Raw genomic sequence first — 18,202 nt, forward strand, 5'->3', positions numbered from 1 at the left:
TCCCTAACTAAAGTCAAACAATAATATTCTTTGCTAATATCAACTAATATCAAAATATGGCAACAGCGCCCTTCATAATGTATTTTCTGTGTAAATACTAGCACCTCAATAAAAAAAATAATGTGTCCTTATCTATATCTGACTCCGCAAAAAATCAAAGATGCCGGCTTCTTTCATAGCATTGCCACCGACCGCTGTCGGGTTTCTCGGAAAGAAACACAACTAAAATTCAGTTAATATTTTATTATAATCGATCCTGACGAATAAATGAATTTCATAAATGAATGAATTTTATAAATGAATGGTTTTTGCTGCCGAATTACTAGAATACAATATTTCAAGGCAGATGACGGATCTATTCGATAATTTTTATTCGAATAGTTTTCAACAAATGTTTTCTTACTATCGAATTATTCGAATGAATTGCAACTATCGAATGTTTCAATAGTATTCATTCGATAGTTCCCACTACTAGTTGTAATGTAATTACTGATGTTTTTTACCCAATATTTATCGATCTATCTAAATACAAATAAGTAATAATAAGAAAAGAAAAAATAAACTAAATCTAAATATAAATATATACATACCTTTTCTTCCTTTCCCTTTGGCTCGTCTACCTCTTTATTATCCCTTTTTCTTTTATTTGACTCTGGTTTTTCAGGTATTACGTCTACACCTGGCCCAACTTTTGCTTCAACAAATTGAACAGCTAATGCACCTGCAAGATGTTCTTTTCCAATTCTTCCGCTCGATACATATTTAGAATAATCCTTAGCAAAGCTTGCTGGCATTGTCAAAGGTAGTTTTGGAATATTGGTAATAATTAGATAAATTGCCTTTTCAAGTGTTAAATTATCTAGAATAAATTTCTCATTTACATCTTGGGGAGACAAAGGAGTTTGATTGCTATCGTTATCTTCCAAGTCTACTAAAAGCAAAGGATCAATTCTAGGTTTTTTAGACAGTTGTTGTGATAATGCATCTAATCCCAAAGAACGTTTTTGGTACTTTCGACGATCTTCAATTTTCGGCAGCATTTTATTAATATCATTCTGAGAACAACCTAGAACGTAAAAAAATAATTAAATTTGTACAGTGTAAAAGAATATATCTTACCTAAATCTAATAAAAGGGGGGTCAATCTATTAATATAGTCGAAAGAACCAGGATATTTAACTAATCCTGAAAGCTCAGTTTTTAGTTTCTTTTTAACTGAACTAACTTGTGTGGTAGTTAAGGTAGGGGGTAAATTATTGTACAACGACTCTAATGCATCAACAACTCTTTTCATAAATTCGGCTCTATTTTTTGCAATGTTAGTCAAAACTCCAATACATGCCAACAAGTTGGCGCTACTAATATGTGGGGAACCATGAAATTTTACCAACAATTCAAAGAGATTACTAAAAAAGTATATCAATTAATTATAATTTGAATAATTTTTGAATTGAATTTAATTATATTTTCTTACCTAGCTTCTTCCTCAAGCTTCCTCCTTCTAGCAATTTTTAAAGTTAAAGGTACATTATCTAGTGAAAAATCATTTGGTTTTTTACTTTCGGCTTCATCAGGATAACTTTGGAGTAAAACTACACATTCTAGAAATTTTACTGAGCTTGTTCTTATACCATCATTATCACTATCAATCATATTAGCTATCTCTAATTTAATAGTATTTAGTTGTTTCCAACATTCTTCCATTTCATCCGTAATATTTGGAGCTCTACACAACCAAGCTAAAGTTCTTCGATATATAGAAATAGCAGCTTGTATAACTCTTTTTTGGACAGGTACTGATTCATCACATAGAAGCATATGTAAAGTTACCATAATTTGAGGAATAAAGTTTTCACGAACTTTGCTGAAAATATCTTATTAGTCACAATACGATGACATACCATATACATTTTTACCATAACTCCTCTATGAATCCTACCAATGCCCTTTTAACATCCTGGTGTTTTTCAGTAGCAAAGTTTAAAATATTTATTAAATATTTGGATAATAAATTAGGTGATTTGTACAACAACAACTCTTTAATTTTTGCAAAATAATGAACCTTTTCTGTCGACTGTTGAGCAATAAGGGCATTATTTATATTCTCTACAATCTAGACAAAATCTTTAATAAATTATATTCATATAAAAACTATGAATACCTACTAGTTCTTCATCAGACATGGTTAAATTATTTTCATAAATTTTTGTTCTCAAATGTTTTTTTCTGTACTAAACAAAATACACAGTTAAGTGTATGTCTCAAGTATGTATGTATTCTTCCGTTGTTACTATTATTCCGTCCACAATGGGTTTCTCATATTATTTATCTTTTGTATTTCCAATCTCCAAAAAATTGTTATCTATTTCCTAGAAAGCTGAATACAAAAAATGAAAAAATAAATGTCTTCTTTTTTAGGTTAGGTTGTTTCATATAAGGGCTTTTCGGAAACTGTGATCTGATTGATCGGATTGATAGGATTACTAAATCCAGACGTTCGAAAAGTGATCTCAAAACGAGTCAATGCGTTCGGAAAGTGATCCGAATAACTCGATTTTTGTCATATGTTGTGATCCTACCATAGAAATAGAAGGGATAGAGAATGAGCGTCAACATGCGCAGAAGGTCTAATGAAGTTGGGCGCCATATTCCAGGTCTTCGTGTCATTTTGTATATAGGTGGTAATCTATAAGTAATCAAATATCAGTTTGCTGTTTTCAACCATACGGGGGGCAATTTAAATTTAGTGAAATTCTATCATTTATTATGGTTAGTTAACATTAATATGATTTATTTAATTATCAGTTTCAAAACTGCGTACAATATTGGTATATAATACACTAAATATATGAATATTCTGACAAAAGACGCTACGGACAGATGACCTTTTCGTCGTTAAACACTCGAAATGATATTAACTACAGAAAAGTGGTTTAAACATTTAGATTAAAATAGCCAGGCATAATGAAAGAATGGAACTTGATAGACAATTCTGAAAATTTTCATCACAATTGGTAGATAAAATTGATATATTTTTTTATTATTAATATGATGGAATGTTTATTATGTTGGCAGTGATAAATAAATGATCAAAATAAAAGTTTATAGTGTTTTTGTTTTTAAATGGCATAATTTTAAAAAGCCTAAAATAAAACACATTTTGTTTTTATAAAAAATAGTCTTACAGAAACTAAAAGTATACTTAAAGCAAAACAAATAGGATAAAAATAGATCTTATACAATCGTTAAAGAGGGATATTAGGATTATTTGTTTAATTTATCTCTTTTTACGAAATATATTTAAATGTGATTGTTAACCCGGTAAATCTAATGATCCAACCGTTCGTAATTAAACTACCAGCTGATTACTCTCAGCACTGATCTTGGTACAGCTGATTTTAGTAAACTACCTAATCTAGGATTTTATTTCCGAAAACCCCTATAACCATATAACAGTGTTACCAAAAGTGTTTTCATAAAAATCAGTGTTGCCCTGTGTTGCCAACTGTTAAGCGCTTTATCCCACCTTGGTCTGTTTGAAAATGACAAAATTTAAATTTGTCTTTTTTTGTGGGCACAAATTTCGCTAGAAGGGAGCATCATTTTTAAGATGCTACAAGGGCTAAAAATCCATTACCGTAGCTGAATTCCGTATATTTCGTAGTTGTTTTGACTAAATATTTCTCTATCGGTCTGCAGTAGTCTTGGGAGATAGTTATCGATGTTTAGAAACATCGATCTTTTGCCAGTGATGTTCGATGTTTTAACGCCAGAGCCAAAACAAAGAGTGACACTCCAGCAGGGTTCGGAAGTAGTTAATTAAGACGTAATATACCTGATTAACTACGTGTAGTTTTTCTTCAAAAACTATGTCTTTTCCCAGGGGCGGATACAGGAATTTATTTTAGGGGGGACCCAAAATAAAAAATAATATAGAATATGCTTTTAAGATGCCATTTTTAACAAAAAAAAGCCTAATTAACATAATTTACAGATTTTAGGGGGGGGGGGGCCGGGCCCTATGGGCCTCCCCTCTGTATCCGTCACTGTCTTTTCCCGTTCATTAACTACAGCCTACAGTGACTTTCTGGTGCCAGACTGCCAGGATGCTGTCAGGTTTTGCTGTCAACAGCCGTGGCAAACTTTATGTTTGTTTATATTTTGTACTTTTCTTCCTTTTTTTCACTGAATGATTTTCTAGGTTACTTATATCACAACTTAGTTTCATTTATAAATTTATAAGATTTTTATATACAATGTACTTATTTAAAGTTATTTTAACATTTGTACTTAGCTGTTCTCCCTGTTTGTCAGATTGCGGGTGTAATATTAACCGTAACGGACAGTGCAATAAAGAGGAAAATGAAATCAAACCACACAATAAGTATGGTAGAGAAATAAATTCTAATGGAGAATTTTCTAAAATGAATTTTGAAACCTCAAATATGGTGCTCATTAAACATGGTATATTTGAGATGGGAACTAATAAACCAATGTTTGTTTCTGATATGGAAGGTCCAGCTCGTAATATTAGTATAAAGAAAGATTTTTATTTAGATATATTTGAAGTCTCCAATGAAAATTTTTATGACTTTGTGCGAATGACAGGATATAAAAGTGAAGCAGAGATTTTTGGTGACAGTTTTATATTTGAAATGTCTTTAGCAGAAAATCAGAGAGACTCTTATGAAGATGTTCGAGCTGTAGGAGCACCTTGGTGGATTAAATTGAAAGGTGTAACGTGGAAACATCCTGAAGGACCAGACTCAACTATTGAAGGTATTTTTATTTTCTTGTTGAAGAATTCTTTGAAAAGTGTAAACCCTATAAAGTAACTGATGGTTTAGACAGAATGAGTCATCCAGTTGTTCATGTTTCATGGAATGATGCAAAAACATATTGCCAACATTTAGGTAAAAGGCTTCCTACTGAAGCGGAATGGGAAATGGCCTGCAGAGGTGGTTTAAAACAAAAATTATATCCATGGGGTAACAAATTGAATCCTAATAACCAACATTGGTAATTACAGTCACAATTTTTCTCCAAAAAATTAACTACTTAAATTTTTGTTATAGGGCTAATATTTGGCAAGGAGAATTTCCTAAAACTAATACTGGGGAAGATGGTTACATCTTCACTAATCCAGTTAATGAGTTTCCACCAAATAAGTTTGGTCTATACAATATGGCTGGAAACGTTTGGGAATGGACAGAAGATGATTGGCAAACTGACCCTGAGGTATTTAAATAGACTAGTGTTGGGAAAATTCGAATTAAATAATACGACTAATTTGATAGTAAATTAAAACTAACTAATTCGAATTATCTTTTTTGATATAATCGAGATAAAAATTAGTAGTATTTTATATTATATCTGTGGTAACCGAATTACAAATGAACATAAAACATAACCTCTTATGGACAAATACGAATATTAGTAATTAGTATAGTGCTATTAGTAGTATTCTTTCTTTCGGAACGAACTGAAAATTTTCACTTAAACTGATTTATAAAGGGAAGCGACAAAGAAAGGAACGATTCGATATAGAAAAATTCAGAAATCATTGTTATTTCCTATACCCCGTAGAAATAAATCAGTTTAAGTGAAAATTTTCATTTCGTTCAGAACGAAAGAATACTACTATTATTTGGTTCATTTCCATCTCACCCAAATTTCACCGAACACTAAAATTAATTTTCTTCTTTTATCTAAATAATTATTGATTGCAACTGAAAGAATAAAAAAAAATACGACTATACGGACATACTTATATCGTTTTAGAAGAAGCTTTTATTTTAGATATGAGCTTTTTTCAATAGGAATTGAAACAATCATAAACTCGGCACATTTAAATTTAAAACTTTAAATTATGGTTTAATTTATTAAACAGCTTCGGCACAGTTAATAGAATACATTGAATAAAGAATATTTTTTTTATTTCTTATTCAGTGATAGAATATAGGTATGGCAATGGTTCAGAATTTGTTTAAAATAGCCCCTAGACGAGTACTATCTGGGACGAATTTATTTTTAGGTTAAATTTATAATACTACTAAATAATTCGAATTATTAATTCGATTGTGAAATATGAATTATTATTAATTATTCGATGGTGAAAATAATTCGATTATTCCCATCACTAAAATAGACTAATGTCACATACATATAATATAATATGTATGTCTATGGAGGGTAGAGGTAAGGAGGAAATCTTAAGATGGCGCTGCTGTAGCAAAAGTTCTACATTTGAAAGAAGCACCTAAAAGTTTTAGAACAGGAAATAATTAAAAAGAGATCTATCTCTTTTTAATTATCTAATTTTTCACGTTCCGTCGTCTTTTCATTTCTGAATTCTGACGGCGCGTGTTGCCTCTCTTTTTGACTAACTTCACTTTATTAATAACCATTAAGTTCAGTTTGCTGTCTTACTGCTTATTAGCGCCACTGTGATAATTTAGTGAACCCTTATTCTTCCCATTTTGGTGACTACTTTTTCAAATAAAGTCTCCCATAAGAGATGTTTCTCCTTACCTCTACAAGGCCCATACCCTCCACAAGTATGTCCAATAACTCGGGGAAGATTTTGACAGACGACATCCAAAAAATGACAGAAGATAATTTGTAAAAACTGGAAATCATCCTTTTTTATAAAAATTTGTATATACCTTATTTTGATGTTGTAGATCACAAATCTGAATTTTTGTTTGGCGGTCTCTTTCTGTTTTTCAGAAAAATCCAATAACATAACAAAATGTAATGTTTTAAAATTTCTCCCATTTTTAATGTTTTCTCACACTCGTTTTTTGTTAGGTATTCAATAAACATTCAGGTTTTTGCTATTTCCTGTTACTTTCTTAGCCAATTCTATAGTAGGCAAATCAAATTAGAGTGTTCACCTGGACAAAAGTGTTGGAAACCTAATTATCGTCTTGATTTGTTCAGTTGACAATTATCCTAGTTTTGCACGGTTGCTCGACCGCCGCTCGACTCAGGAGGACCAAAAGATGATAAAATTCTTGGACTTCTTTCAGATTTTTGCCTATAGTTCCGAAATATTGCATTCTAGCCAATATTTCAGTATTACAATAATTAAAGATCATTAAATTCTGCAAGTAACGAGTACCAATTCGTTCAATTCGGTCCAATAGTAGGCAGAAATGATCAGATGTGAAAAATATTTATGTCTTGTGCTGATAAACGTTCGTCACACGGAAACGATCATTTTAACCCTCAACTGGCGTGGTGGGGTCCAGCGGACCCCAAGCGCTATTTAAACCTCTGTAAAATATTTATGTTTAAGAATTAGGCCTCGCCGCGTCATTTACCTTTAAGTTAGTTTACCTTAGTTTACCAATATTGTCTCTGCCAATATGCAACTGCTAAAGGCGCACTTGATTTTATCAAGTATTGTTCCTACCAGCGGTGGGTAAAGTTTCATTGAGGTCTGTGTGGCACCACAACGCCAAGAATGTTTCATTATTAGAATGGTGGGTAGTCTAAAAATTGTGCCTCACTAGGACGCTAATTTTGGGGAAGCATTTATTGAGTGGTTTGATGAACTTAAAGAGGCTTAAGTGAGATGAAGATCATCTAGACATTGATTTTTCTCCGAAGAGTAACCATAATTCCGATCTAAATCTCTTACTTATAGAAGAGAGAACACTGGATAATTAATACCAGAAAAGAAAGAGATCTGGTATATGGCAACCCTATGTAAATGAAGAAATGACAAAAAACTCATGAATCAAATGTGCCCGATCCATGTGCGGCAAATGCAGATCCTATATTAGCATGAACCAAGCATGAACTGTATTTGAAAAAGTTATGTACATTCAAGGTTGGCAGTTTTTTTGAAAATAATTTATGTTTATTACTTTAACTTCACATTTCAGTTGTTTGCACTTTTAATAATATGGTAAAATCATAAAATATATATGTTTTTAATTTCTATGGGTTTCTTAGCCAAATTATATATCTGTTGTCAAAAATTCCTAAAAAAGGCGTTTTACTTTATTTTTGTGTCCATTCTTATTAATTTGTTGAAAATTAATGAAATTGTTTGTTCACAAGTTTGAATATATTGTAAACAATGTTAAAATAACAAGCTTTTTATAAAATTTCTTCATCGTGTATTTTTAACTGAAAAAAAAATTGGGGTCCGCCGAGACCCCAGCATGCTATAAGCGTTACAGAAATTCACCACGCCAGTTGAGGGCTAAATAATAAACTATACAATAAAAGTTACAAAGCATCAAATTAGCATTTTACATCAAGTAATACATGTAGAGAAAAAAAAATTACGTTCCGTCGTCCAACAATTCTGCGTAGAATGAGTATCAATTCGTTCAATTCGATTCAGCAGCATAGCTAAAATTGATGCTTAAAAATAGTTACTTTTGCCAGTTTTGCCACTTAAAAAGAGCATTTCTTATTTAAGGTCTATTAGCATGTTCCATAACAAGCTAGATGATAAAGGATTTATTGTAAAAGTAGTAGAGGCAGATGCTGATAGACTCACTGTTACCACTGCAATTGACTTATCACTGAGTTATCCATCAGTAATAATTGTTGGAATAAACACAGATCTGTTGGTCTTACCTACAGCATTAGCACATACCGCCTCAAAGATTGCGCTAATGAAGCCTGGGAAGTAAGCCGTAAGCAAGGATAAAATTAGGGTATTACCTCCGAATTCTTGACACCCTCACCGATTGACGTGAAAATTTAACAGTGAATAGAGATATATGTCAGAAACAAAAGTTACATAGTAGCGATGTGTGCTTTCACTCTGGGGGTGAGTGCCATCTCTTCTCGGGGGTGAAAAATAAATCACTCATTTTAATTGCAAAAATCAATAAAGGAATGAATTCTAAGCAAAAAATGTTCTATAACATTTTTTCAGAAAATTAAAATTTTCCGAGTTATTTAGGATTGAAAATGTTGATTTTTCATCTAAAAACTGCATATTTTTCTGCCATTTTTTATAAATAACTCGAAAACCTTTCATTTTATCGCCAAACTCATATAAAGCAAAAATAAAGCTTTTAGAATAAGGAATCGATAATTGCTGATTACCGTAGTAGTAATAATAGCCGAGTTATCACTCTGTAAAAGTGATTTTTTATTTTTCGAAAACTAAAAATTGCAAGCTTTTACCGTAAAATAATGACGAAAGAACACATTTTTGAAGAAAATGAATATTACCGTCTTTTAAAGTGCTTGAAAATGCTTTTTTATAAGGTCTTCAAGTTCGTAGCTCAAAAACTCGCGGAAAAAATTAACAAACCCGGAAAAAAATTAACAACAAAAATAAAAACTGTCAATTTGTAGGAAATTACACGAGCTACAAATTAACCTCTATAGTTGAACAGTCTTAAACTCTTCATTTTTACAAGATGTTTGGGTTTTAATGGCTCAAAGAAGGCGGTCCTTACAGGCAAGTCAAATTAAAAAAACGTAATATCTAGGAAATAAAGAGATCTACAGAAAAATTGAAAGAGAGCAAAAATATTGCAAAAGAAAAGACCTTCAATATTACTCTGTTGAATTTTTTACGTATCTTGCTTAGTTTTTGAAATATGTCAAAAAAATTAAATTTTTTTAAAAAATTATTTTTTTTTCATTATTTTCAACTTTTTTCCAAATTTAAGCATTCTAAACCATTCGAACTTGCAGAGTCCATTGTTAGTACCTAATTATAGCCAATTGTACATGTATTACGCTTAGTTTTTATTTTTATGATTTTAGTCATAGATTTTGTTGTTAATTTTTTTCCGAAAAAATGAGGTGACCACTTTATTTTTATCATAACTCCGCGAGTTTTTAAGCTGCAAATCTTTTTAACAAATAGTTTAAAAGGTCTTTTCAAGCACTTTAAAAACGGTTATATTCATTTTCTTCAAAAAATGTGTGCTTTCGCCATTATTTTACGGTAAAAAGTTACAATTTAGTTTTCGAGAAATAAAAAATCATCTTTACAGAGTGATAACTCAGCTATTATTACATCTACGGTAATCAACAAAAAATTAATTGTCTAGTTATTCCAAAAGTCTCATTTTTACTTTATATGAGTTTTGCGATAAAACGCAAGGTTTTTGAGTTATTTATAGAAAATATGCAGTTTTTAGATGAAAAATAAACATTTTCAATCCTAAATAACTACGAAAATATTAATTTTCTAAAAAAAGTTATAGAACATTTTTTGCTTAGCTATCATCCCTTTATTGATTTTGGCATTTAAAATGGGTAATTTATTTTTCACCCCCGAGAAGGGGTGGTACTCACCCCCAGGGTGAGAGCACACATCGCTACTATGTAACTTTTGTTTCTTACATATATGTCTATTCACTGTTAAAATTTCAGGTCAATCGGTGCAGGTGTTCAGAATTCGGACCCTAAAACCTTCACTTACTGGTCTAAAGGGTGCGAGGGAAAAACATTTCTACTCTCCCAGATACTTGATGTAATACCACTTCATCATTATATCAGCGGAGGAAAATAAAGTTTGTCAAAACTTTGGACAGGAACATAGACTTATGCCGCAACCGCACATGCGGCATTTGGCGATCTCCGATCGGGGCTTCGCCGATTTCCTATATGTGTGGATGGGGAAGCCGGAGTTGGGCGACTCGATCGGCGACGAGAATGAGCGCTCGTCTCTATGTTGTTATTATCAGAGCCCGCATGTGTGGATGGAAAGGCGAAGTCCGATCACGAGCGCTCGGAGTTCGCTAAATGCCGCATGTGCGGTTGCGGCATACAGTTTTAAAATAGAAGTATACTCTTTTTTTAATCAACTAGTGCTTACATTTTTTATGAATATCTACTTAAATTATAATTATGTACCGTCAAAAATTTTGTTATAGCCGAAATAGCCCATGTTATGTCCCCACTAGCAAAACCGGTACCTATGCTCGCTACAGTAATTGAAATCATCTAAAATGTTTTATTAATTTCGATATTATATTATAATACAAGTTAAACCTTCTTAGCCGGAGAGCTGGCGACATATTTAGAGAACATATTTTAGGCAAGTTAGAATAACAAAAAAAATAAAGTTTAATAACTTGTGAACCCAGAATCCTAAGTCTGGCTGGGGGGTTGGGGGTATTTCGCTACTGCGCAACCCATAACATATGCAAAAAAATAAATCCAAAAAACATTCTTTAGGCAACTTGAAATTTGTTTATTCTTAAATTTTAGCATCTATTTAACCTAGAAATAAGTGTGCCAGACTTTTTTTTCGGGTTTAAAGTGTAACCAGACCATTCCAAATATGTTTAATTATTATACCTGGAAAACATACTTTAGGCATTTTAAAATTTTTACAGCGTGTTTATTAGATGATATTAAAAAATATGTGTTAATTGCCAGACGAATTCAATGGGATTTAATACTTGCCAGACGCGAATAAAGATTTTAAACGAGCGCGACAAAAAAGTCTTATGAGTATCTATAAGCGCGAGAACGATAGTTTATTGAGACCCGTCGGCAGTCGATGCGGCTGACGTACCAGTATATTGGAGTACTTCAAATTTTCATAAAAACATTTTTTTTTCGGTTTCATTTCAATTATTTGCAGGCTTTTAATTCAGAGATTATTTTGTTGGAATTAAGTTACCATGTACAAATATGTATTTATAAATTAAATATTGACTTGAATTGAATATTAAATATTGAGTGCATAGTGTAAATAGTTTAGAATAATTACTGCAAATAAATATTTTAGTAACTACTAATTTCGCTACTAACTACTAAATCACAATGGATAAAAAACATTCAAGTTGTGTAGTTTGTAAAAAAGTTACTAGTGAAAGTTATTGTTTTTGATGAAGGCAGACTACAAAAATGCAAAGAATTTTTAAAAGTGCGCCAACAACATGGTTTAAAATTTAAAGAAGTGGTTTTACCAGAAAACGTAGTCCCGACAAAAGAGTACCATGTACAGTGCTAAAAAAATAAGAATTCTGGAATTTTATTAAAGTACCATTGTTAATCTTTCATTCAAATAGATTCAGAAGTAAGTAAAAGTGCTTTACTTTTATGCTTAGGCGTTAAAATGACTTTTGTATATTGTCAATCAGGTCGCAAAAATTAATAATAATATAATATGTCACAAAAGTATAATAATAATTACACTTTTGTGACGTTTGAAAAAAATATATTTTATATTGTGCTAATTTTTAAATAATTATTCGTCTTTTTATTCTTTCAGATACTTGGATTACTTAAATTAAAAAGTCTTCTTTTCAATAGAAAGGATTTCAATCATACATTTTTATTAAAAAATGTTCCTTTTTATTTATTCAATATCAGTTAGTTTTTTTTATGTTTTTACGACTCCAAAATGCTGTTATGTCAGCCGCATCGGCTGCCGACCGGGTCTCAATAAACTATCTTTCTCGCGCTTATAGATACTCATAAGACTTTCTTATCACGCTCATTTTAAGTCTTTATTCGCTTCTGGCAAGTATTAAATCCCATTGAATTCGTCTGGCAATTAACACATATTTTTTAATATCATCTATAAACACGCTGTAAAAAATTTAGAATGCCTAAAGTATGTTTTCCAGGTATAATAATTAAACATATTTGGAATGGTCTGGTTACACTTTAAACCCGAAAAAAAAGTCTGGCACACTTATTTCTAGGTTAAATAGATGCTAAAATTTAAGAATAAACAAATTTCAAGTTGCCTAAAGAATGTTTTTTGGATTCATTTTTTTGCAAATGTTATGGGTTGCGCAGTAGCGAAATACCCCCAACCCCCCAGCCAGACTTAGGATTCTGGGTTCACCAGTTAATAAACTATACATTTTTAGTTATTCTAGCTTGCCTAAAACATGTTTCTAAATATGTCTATCTGAAGATATCCAAATATTTACTTTTATATTTTTTTTAGAATTTTCACAAATTATACTTCCTAAGAGTTTTGGAATAATTATGTAAACTTGTTTTCGTATACTCGCTATTTAAACCCGTGTATTTGTATATATCGATTGTTTACGATATTTTCCGATGGTGGCAGCACAGGCGGAAAATGCACCAAGTTTATAATGAAGTTATTACTTTATACAGCTTAAATTAAAAAATAATCAATGTTTTAATATATTTACGTTAATTAGTTTTTCTGAAAAACGGTACAGAAAGTACGGTACAAACGGTACAAAAAAAGTTTACAGAATTAAGCAAGCCATGAAAGTTTATTTAATAATAAAGATAAGTTATTGCAACGTTTGTGGGTGTTGCATATAAGAAACTTTATTTTATATAAGGACATGTACAGTACGTTTGTCCGTTCTGTAGCTACGGGGTATCCGTGAGAGGGGCAACGATATTCTCTCGATGTTTTTCGTAAAAAATTAGACGACGCGTCCCATCAATAAAAATTCGAAAAATTTGCAAGTAGCCAATAAAATGAGTGGGCGGAGCGATTTGCGGTGACGTACTCGTCAAGTCGACGAATAAAATATATTGCTGTTTATTTAAATGTTTTTTGTCCGCATTCCTTTCATAGACACAGATCCAGCAGATGTACTGTATGTGAAATGCCTGTGAAACATTGGAACCCGACATTATGTCACGATCCACGATACAGAAAAGAAAGGTTTTTGCAGTTCACAGTTCACACAGCTTTTTAAGTTTTAATGTCACTTTTTCACAATTATCACGGGTTTGAGTAAATAAAATTTAAATTAAACTCGCAAGATAGCAATAATTATTTTAAAAATGGACGCTTTAAACACTTTTCGGTATTTTTTCAATGAGGGCGGTTTAAATTTTAAGATTTTATAATTTTTGAAGATTCTGACTTTGACAAGAAACAATTATTTCTGTTCTTGTTTGCGGTTGTTCTTAGCAACCGCTATAGCAGTGCCCTACGACGTATGCGCTCCAAAACAATTACTTAAGTTTTGGCGGCAAGCCGAGCATTCCAATCTAAACTTGTTTCCTTTATCTATGGGTTGACAGACGGATTTTTCAAATCAAAAACTAGGATACTTAAAAAATATTTTATTTAACTAGCGTGGAATAGCCAATAACCAAAAATTTACCTTGAATAAATTATTTGATTGTTTTGATTACCTATTTTAAACCGGCCGCCTATGTGAAAAAGTTAAATACTGCATAAGTTTGGGTCATATTTCAAGAATGATAGCCCGCAGGAAATATCTAGTTACGCCACTGAATTCTACGAGGAAAACTTTATGGATCTCAGATTTCACCATTTCGATAAGCTATAAGATAACCGAGATACGAAGGGGGTAAAAAAATGCAGCATTTTCAATTTCGCACTGTATTTCAGAAACTAAGAGGGCTAGGGCAAACTTGTGTGCAGCACTTCTAGTTTCATAAAAAAGTAGCACACTGATGTAAAAACCACATCTTTGTAGCTCTACTCATAAACGATAAACTCGCCAAAACATACAAAAATGGGACACCACTTTTCATATGTGATACGCAGTAGTGAACGCAACGTTTACCGGTAGCCAGGCGAGTCCGTACGCCGTTGTAGAATGAGAGGGATGGGGGGTTAATCACCGCGACCTTAAAGATCTCTATTGTGTTCCCCTTCCTTGAGTTATAATTTCTAACTCATCATACAGTCTACAACCCATCATACATGTTGTAGGGGGACATCCTCCTCTGACAACAGATGTTCTTCCTCCAAGGGTATACACCCTTCCATGGTTGGAGTTTGGCCTTTCGTCCTTTCACAGTCGAGGAGTTTGCCTCCGGCTGAGGTACCAGTGAGGTGGAGGCTGGAGGACCTGGTCCATTTTCTTCCGCCTCTTTAACTTGGACTGTCCTTTGACCTGTGTTCTCCGTATCTATAATAGAGGATATATCCCTCTTTTTCTATTGCCTCCTTGGATTTGAGGTCAATTCCTATTGTGAGGACCTAACCATGACTCTCTCCCCTCGAGCTGATGACTCGCCAACTCGATGTCCTTACATTGGAGTTAAGGCTGGATAAGGATCAACAGGTGAAAAAAAAAGCAAAGCAAAGAAAGCCTTTCCCCTGGCTCCTCGGCAGAGAGACCGCGATGGCCACCTCTTTTGAGATGTTTTCTCTCTTCACCGCAACCAGTCCCGGCCCTTGCCAATTTTTAAACTTAGGTGCGATTTCCACCAACCAATCCGCCGATTGTTGAGATACACAATGTATTAGGATCATGCCCACCCGAAAGTGCATCCCCGCAAAACGCAGTTGACCCATATTTTGTAGATTGTTGTATTTCGATCCGGTCGCCACTACTTACCCCTTTTCCAAGGAGTGTTTTCGCTTTTGCTTCCTCTGGAGCAAGTCCTTCGTGGAGCAGTCGGAGGTATCTCCGTACTCCTGCTCCACTAAAACCTACTCTCAGAGGATCGTCTAGTCCGCCTGGTTAACCCAGGTCGGGTAGGCGAAACGGTAGCTTGTGTCGCTTATTGGGTCTAGAGGTTCCTTGCTGGAGGAAGTGATAGCTTGTGTGCCACTTGTGGAGGATGATCTCGCGCAAGTGTCAGCCGCCTCTCCTGTAGATCCCTTTGGGTTTGATCCCTTGGAATTATCATTGTTAATACCCAGTGTCGCTTGGGGGTTTCCCCACAGCTTCACCGGTGGTATTTTTAATACTAGATCTCATAGTGTTCCCACGTTGCTAGGGATAATCGGTCCACTTCTACAGCGCCCCGCATGTAGAAATAAGGGGTAAATACAATGGAGTGCCCCCCTCGCCACAACACTACAGCCAAGGACAGGACAGTGAGATGCTTCTTAGACCGAGCTAAAGTGCTAGAGGAGATTTCCCCAATACCTGACTAGAAGATTCCCCATCAACGATAAGGTCTTGTATCTCCTAGGGGAAACGCACGCTGTTAGAGAGCATAGCAAAAGATATATTAAAGAACCACGTTGTCGTGACGTTGCTAACTTTCGTACTACTATTTTCAAAAGGAAATTATTATACTAAAAAACGACATCATGGACAAAAGGAAATTATTATACAAAAATGCCATTACTCATAGACTCAAAATATTACCGTCACTTTTTTCTGTTTCATTTCTATTTAAGGAGAGAAATGAAACAGAAAGTTCCTAAGAATAAATGAACTATTTTACATGTAAGTCATAAAACAGGAAGGCTCACGGATGTTGGGACCGGGCTGGCCATCGCCACCCGAAATTATAAGTATATAGCCAGTCCGACCCTGAATACGATTCTGCTTATATAGTACTATACAGTTTATGGTAGTACTGAAGATATTCCTTCGTTTAAAATATATTTTTTTAAATATAAATGTGAAACACATTGCAATAGCAGGATTTTTCTTGACAGGTAATTGTCGAACATCTCATAACGCAACTTTTCGTCTTATTAAACCGATATTATCTGTATAGAGATATTGTAACCATATCTCTTGTAGGTTCCAGATACCAGTGGTGGTTATCGAAATTGTTGGTGCGTCTCAAAAGGGGCTGACCCCTATAACTTTTTTATTTCTTCAGATAAAAAAAACGAGATTTGGTAAGTTAATATATGACATAAATTAGGATTGATTGACGTATTCAATTGTTTTTAGTCACTTCCTGTTTCGCCGGAAATGGCTACAGCCTACAACTTTTGATTTTTAAATGGCACCCTGGGTATATTTTTACTTTATTCACTAGAAAATGATACTCTGAATAGAATGACATATCATATGTCAACTTTTGACATTTTTTCTATAAAAAAAATCGTATTTTAAATTTTAATCTAGAGTGCCATGGCTGTGTTAACAACACTAATTTTTAATCAAAGAGCCTTAGAGAAATAAATTTGATCGTCTAATGTTTTTCGTGTCTTGTCCTGGCCGGTTAAAAGATGCTCAAATCGTATTTTTAATCATATTATCTCAATTTTTTCAAATAGAACAAGGGTGCCTCATTAGCATATTTGGAAAAGTCATTTTTTTACTAATAATTTGGTACACTTGGTATTTCGAGTCAAATTGTCGTTATGAACCGCATGTTACAATTTCAAATAAAGCCTATGCGAAAATGTCAAAAGTTGATATATGATATATCATTCTATTCAGAGTGTCATTTTCTATCGAATAAAGTAAAAAATACCGAGGGTGTCATTTAAAAATCAAAAATTGTAGTCAGTTCCGGTAAAACAGGAAGTGACCGAAAACAATTGAATACGTCATTCAGTCCCGATTTACGTCATATACTAACATACCAAATCTCGTTTTTTTTATCTGAAAAAATAAAGTTATAGGGGTGAGCCACTTTTGAGACACACTCGGTATATACTTATCTATTATAGAAGTTAATTATTGTTTAATTTACTTTCAGAATTCAAAAGTAAAAAAAGGTGGATCGTTTCTCTGCCATGAATCTTACTGCTGGAGATATAGATGTGCAGCAAGATCATTTAATACCAAGGATTCCACGGCTGCAAATTTAGGTTTTAGGTGTGCAAAAGATATTTCTTAATGTAATTATGATGTACTTAGTAAATTTTCTATTTCATTTAATAAAATAATGCAAATTTGTATATTTTGTTTTTTATTAAGTTAAGGCTACCCAACATCTAAAATTATTATTATGTTATTAAAAAATGTCTATACTCTATACCTATGTGGCGGATTCATCTCTCCAAAAAATTTTATATGGGTATTTCGCCACTGCAAAAAAAATCTACAAAATAAAATAGTTAATTTTACTTGTCAGCAGTTAGATTTACAGATATACAAATTTGCCTAACGAACAAAAAAATGCTTAACGTTTCGGAAAGTTTATCTCTTTCCGTCGTCGGAAGCAAAAAAAATACAAAGAATAAAGAAAAAAACTAGTTTTTTTTAAACAGATACGTCTACAAACACCGTTGACGTTCTGTGAAAAATTATGTCATGGTTACTAATGAAGAATGTTGATAGGTTGTGTTAGGTGGTGCCCCCTAAATATGCGAGCTATATATTGTTACGGATTCCGTGGATCCACTAATTTAAACTCACGATAAAATACTTAACGAATTTATTTTTTCTCACTCTGTACACACAATTTATACTGATTATAAAACACAATTTATGCAACTACTATTACTCTAACTTTTCTGGCACCTTAGCCAATTAATTCACAATTTAAAACGCGGTATTATCAAACTTCCAACTGTCCCAACTGCCGATCGCGCGTGTTTTATATACCCCTACCAACTGTTTCTGGAATCTTCTAT

The 18,202-nt window shown here is 33.0% G+C and overlaps 2 protein-coding genes across 3 annotated transcripts in view; one reads left to right on the forward strand and one right to left on the reverse strand.

Moving 5' to 3' along the window:
- The window catches only part of LOC115879635 (symplekin), a 43,446-nt gene extending 40,873 nt beyond the window's left edge, over positions 1–2,573 (reverse strand). Inside the window, exons 1-5 of the mRNA XM_030896529.1 lie at positions 2,166–2,573; positions 1,917–2,113; positions 1,475–1,864; positions 1,120–1,406; positions 591–1,066 (exon numbers count right to left, since the gene is read on the reverse strand). Of these exons, the coding sequence (XP_030752389.1) occupies positions 591–1,066; positions 1,120–1,406; positions 1,475–1,864; positions 1,917–2,113; positions 2,166–2,183 (1,368 nt within the window). The 5' untranslated portion in view covers positions 2,184–2,573. The remainder of the gene's footprint in view (positions 1–590; positions 1,067–1,119; positions 1,407–1,474; positions 1,865–1,916; positions 2,114–2,165) is intronic.
- Positions 2,574–4,019: 1,446 nt separating this feature from the next.
- LOC115879622 (formylglycine-generating enzyme) lies at positions 4,020–17,524 on the forward strand. Of its 2 annotated transcripts, XM_030896517.1 has the most exons (5): positions 4,020–4,148; positions 4,202–4,779; positions 4,848–5,019; positions 5,076–5,238; positions 17,323–17,524. In XM_030896517.1, coding segments are annotated over exons 1-5 (1,056 nt in total). In that variant the 5' UTR covers positions 4,020–4,146; the 3' UTR covers positions 17,464–17,524. The 2 variants fall into 2 exon arrangements, with proteins under 2 accessions (XP_030752377.1, XP_030752379.1); XM_030896519.1 differs by having other exon boundaries at positions 4,020–4,779.
- Positions 17,525–18,202: the final 678 nt, after the last annotated feature.

This window comes from Sitophilus oryzae, unplaced genomic scaffold (assembly GCF_002938485.1).
Source record: "Sitophilus oryzae breed Bouriz unplaced genomic scaffold, Soryzae_2.0 scaffold_1582_pilon_pilon, whole genome shotgun sequence".
In the NCBI taxonomy this organism is placed as follows: domain Eukaryota; kingdom Metazoa; phylum Arthropoda; class Insecta; order Coleoptera; family Curculionidae; genus Sitophilus; species Sitophilus oryzae.

Bases quoted from the DNA above. Each gene is read 5' to 3' on its own strand.
- LOC115879622 (XM_030896517.1), top strand. The intron at 4,780-4,847 runs GTATTTTTATTT...CTGATGGTTTAG, and splicing joins ACCAGACTCAACTATTGAAG to ACAGAATGAGTCATCCAGTT. The intron at 5,239-17,322 runs GTATTTAAATAG...ATTTACTTTCAG, and splicing joins ATTGGCAAACTGACCCTGAG to AATTCAAAAGTAAAAAAAGG.